This window comes from Phallusia mammillata, chromosome 1 (assembly GCF_965637545.1).
Source record: "Phallusia mammillata chromosome 1, kaPhaMamm4.hap1.1, whole genome shotgun sequence".
NCBI lineage: Eukaryota > Metazoa > Chordata > Ascidiacea > Phlebobranchia > Ascidiidae > Phallusia > Phallusia mammillata.
Genome location: NC_137252.1, coordinates 18,125,916 through 18,128,120, shown reverse-complemented (window position 1 = coordinate 18,128,120; position 2,205 = coordinate 18,125,916). Strand labels below are relative to the sequence as shown.

Genomic DNA, 2,205 nt, shown 5'->3' with positions numbered 1-2,205 from the left:
GTCTGACTCTTATGTGCACGTTCAAAGTTTAACGCCAGTTTTTTTCTGTTGACTTTGACTTTTATATTGACTTTTTACGTCAACGCATAGCATGCACTATTGTAAAATGTTTTTTTGCAAATAAAATGTCGTAAGTGTTTCAACTTTCTCAATTGACGGCTGTTGCACCAACAGATGCGAATCATCAACTTATGCTCTAAAGCCATTAAACATAAATTGTTTTGCTGCAATTTATACTGTCTATTATTTATTAAACAAGCATACATGACATGTTTATGACTGAAATTGATTTACTGTCCGTTTCAATTTAGAGCAGTTTTTGTCACTGAAAAATGTTTTCTTTAACATTCTTTTACGATTTTTATCATAGCTGATGAATTTGCTACAATGACAGTGTGAACGTTTATCGCAAGCAAATAGGAGCCCCATCTTTAGGCACAACTAACTGCTCATGTCAGCTTGGTTTAAATATTAACTTAAATCTTTTCTTCTTGTTTGCACTTTGGTTGGTTGTATACGTGACTCGGCGATTATATCAGTCTGGCACGGTAATACTAGTGCAGTATAGCCAACTTGGCGTTGGTCAGCGGTTCAATTTCCTGTTATGTTTAATTACCTATTTAGTTTAGGCTTTTAAACTAGGTTTAGGTTTTTTGTGACTGAGGTTAACCATAGAGGGTTCGTATTATCCAAGATTTGCTGACTTTAATAGATTTAAGTTTCAATTCTGCAGGCGGGGCAAGGAATCAATTATGTCGAAAAAACCCTGGCGTCAAGCGCAAGCCCTTGCCTCGGGTTTAATGCTAATTTTCATGTTATTATTGCGCGAAGCAACACTCTTGCTGAAAATGTCAAAACTATCGAAGTGGCTTTTTGGAGTTCAAACGGGAAGTAAAAGAATTGTAAAAGTAAGACAATAAACGCATTAACTAACTTAGTTTAAGTTGCATGTGGTAAGTTGTAACTGGTATGCACTAAATTAAAAAAAACGTCGGGCTGCTTACAATTTCAGTCAATGTTTTTATTATTAAAGTTTTGGATGGATTACTTCAAGCTCTCCAAAATGATAAACTTTTTAAATGCATTTTGGCTTTTTAAATGCACTTTATTCACTTTCAATCTTTACTGCAAGATTCCTCCAGGAGCTGTCAACTAACTTACTCCACCAGCACCAGATAAAAAAATCGTGCTGTACATATTGGATGTGTGTTAACTACATGTGTTGCTAATTTTGTTAACATGTTTTTCAGACAACAACATTTCCTCAAGTGTTTAGAAACAAGCTTATTCAATTTAACAACGTACAACTGGACGAGAAAGCGCCTGACATGGTCGTCAACCATTTGCAAGCTTCTATCGACAAACCGTTGCTGAGTTTTATGAAAGAACATCGCCCACTTGTGATCAATTTTGGATCGTGTACATGACCGCCATTTATGGCAAAGGTACCTTGCTGTTGCGTTTACGTCTGTTTTTCCTTTTTTTTCTATTTTGTGTTACCTGGTGCAGTTACACAAGGTTGTTGTTTGTATAATTCGTGTTGTAAAATTTTAAAGGCTTTAAACCTATTTGTTAGTTCTCTTTACGCAGATACAAAGCTTTGCCAAACTTGTCGACAATTATCGAAAAGACGCCGATTTCGTTGTCGTGTATATACAGGAAGCTCATCCTAACGAGGGTTGGGTGGTTCCCGACAACAAATACCAGTTAAACAACCACCGTAATTTTCAAGAACGAGCGGATGCCGCTCAGATGTTAATTGATGCCGTTCCAGAGCTAAATGTGCCTGTTTTAGTTGATAATATGAATAATGAAGCTTGTTTGGCGTATGGCGCTTTACCAGAACGGCTTTATATCGTTTTAGATGGCATTGTGGTGTTCGAAGGAGGTTGGGGTCCAATGCATTATGATCTCGACAAAATGGAATCAGCGTTAAATCATATTTTAATCCGAAACAAGGCCTAGCCTTTTACTTAAAAGTAAGATAATGTTGCGAAAAAGCACCCAATAATTAAACTAATTGCGTGAGATACACTTTTAATTGCAGTGCTTTGTGTACTGTCTGTAGAAATGTAATAAAAGTCGTTCAAGACGGTGCCCAACCAATGCAGGTCGAAGCTTAAATTCCGGCTGTGACTGAAATATATTGTGCAACGGCTTTGAACAATTTTTATTACAAGTGACAAAAATGTGTTGCTTCTGCAA

At 36.6% G+C, this 2,205-nt stretch overlaps 1 protein-coding gene across 1 annotated transcript; it reads left to right on the top strand.

Moving 5' to 3' along the window:
* The first annotated feature begins 848 nt into the window (after nt 1-848).
* On the top strand, nt 849-1,965 carry LOC145204191 (thyroxine 5-deiodinase-like). Its single transcript, XM_080076694.1, has 3 exons — nt 849-908; nt 1,251-1,400; nt 1,591-1,965. The coding sequence occupies exons 1-3, from the start codon at nt 849-851 to the stop codon at nt 1,963-1,965; spliced, it is 585 nt and encodes a 194-aa protein (XP_079932820.1).
* The last annotated feature ends 240 nt before the right edge of the window (nt 1,966-2,205 follow it).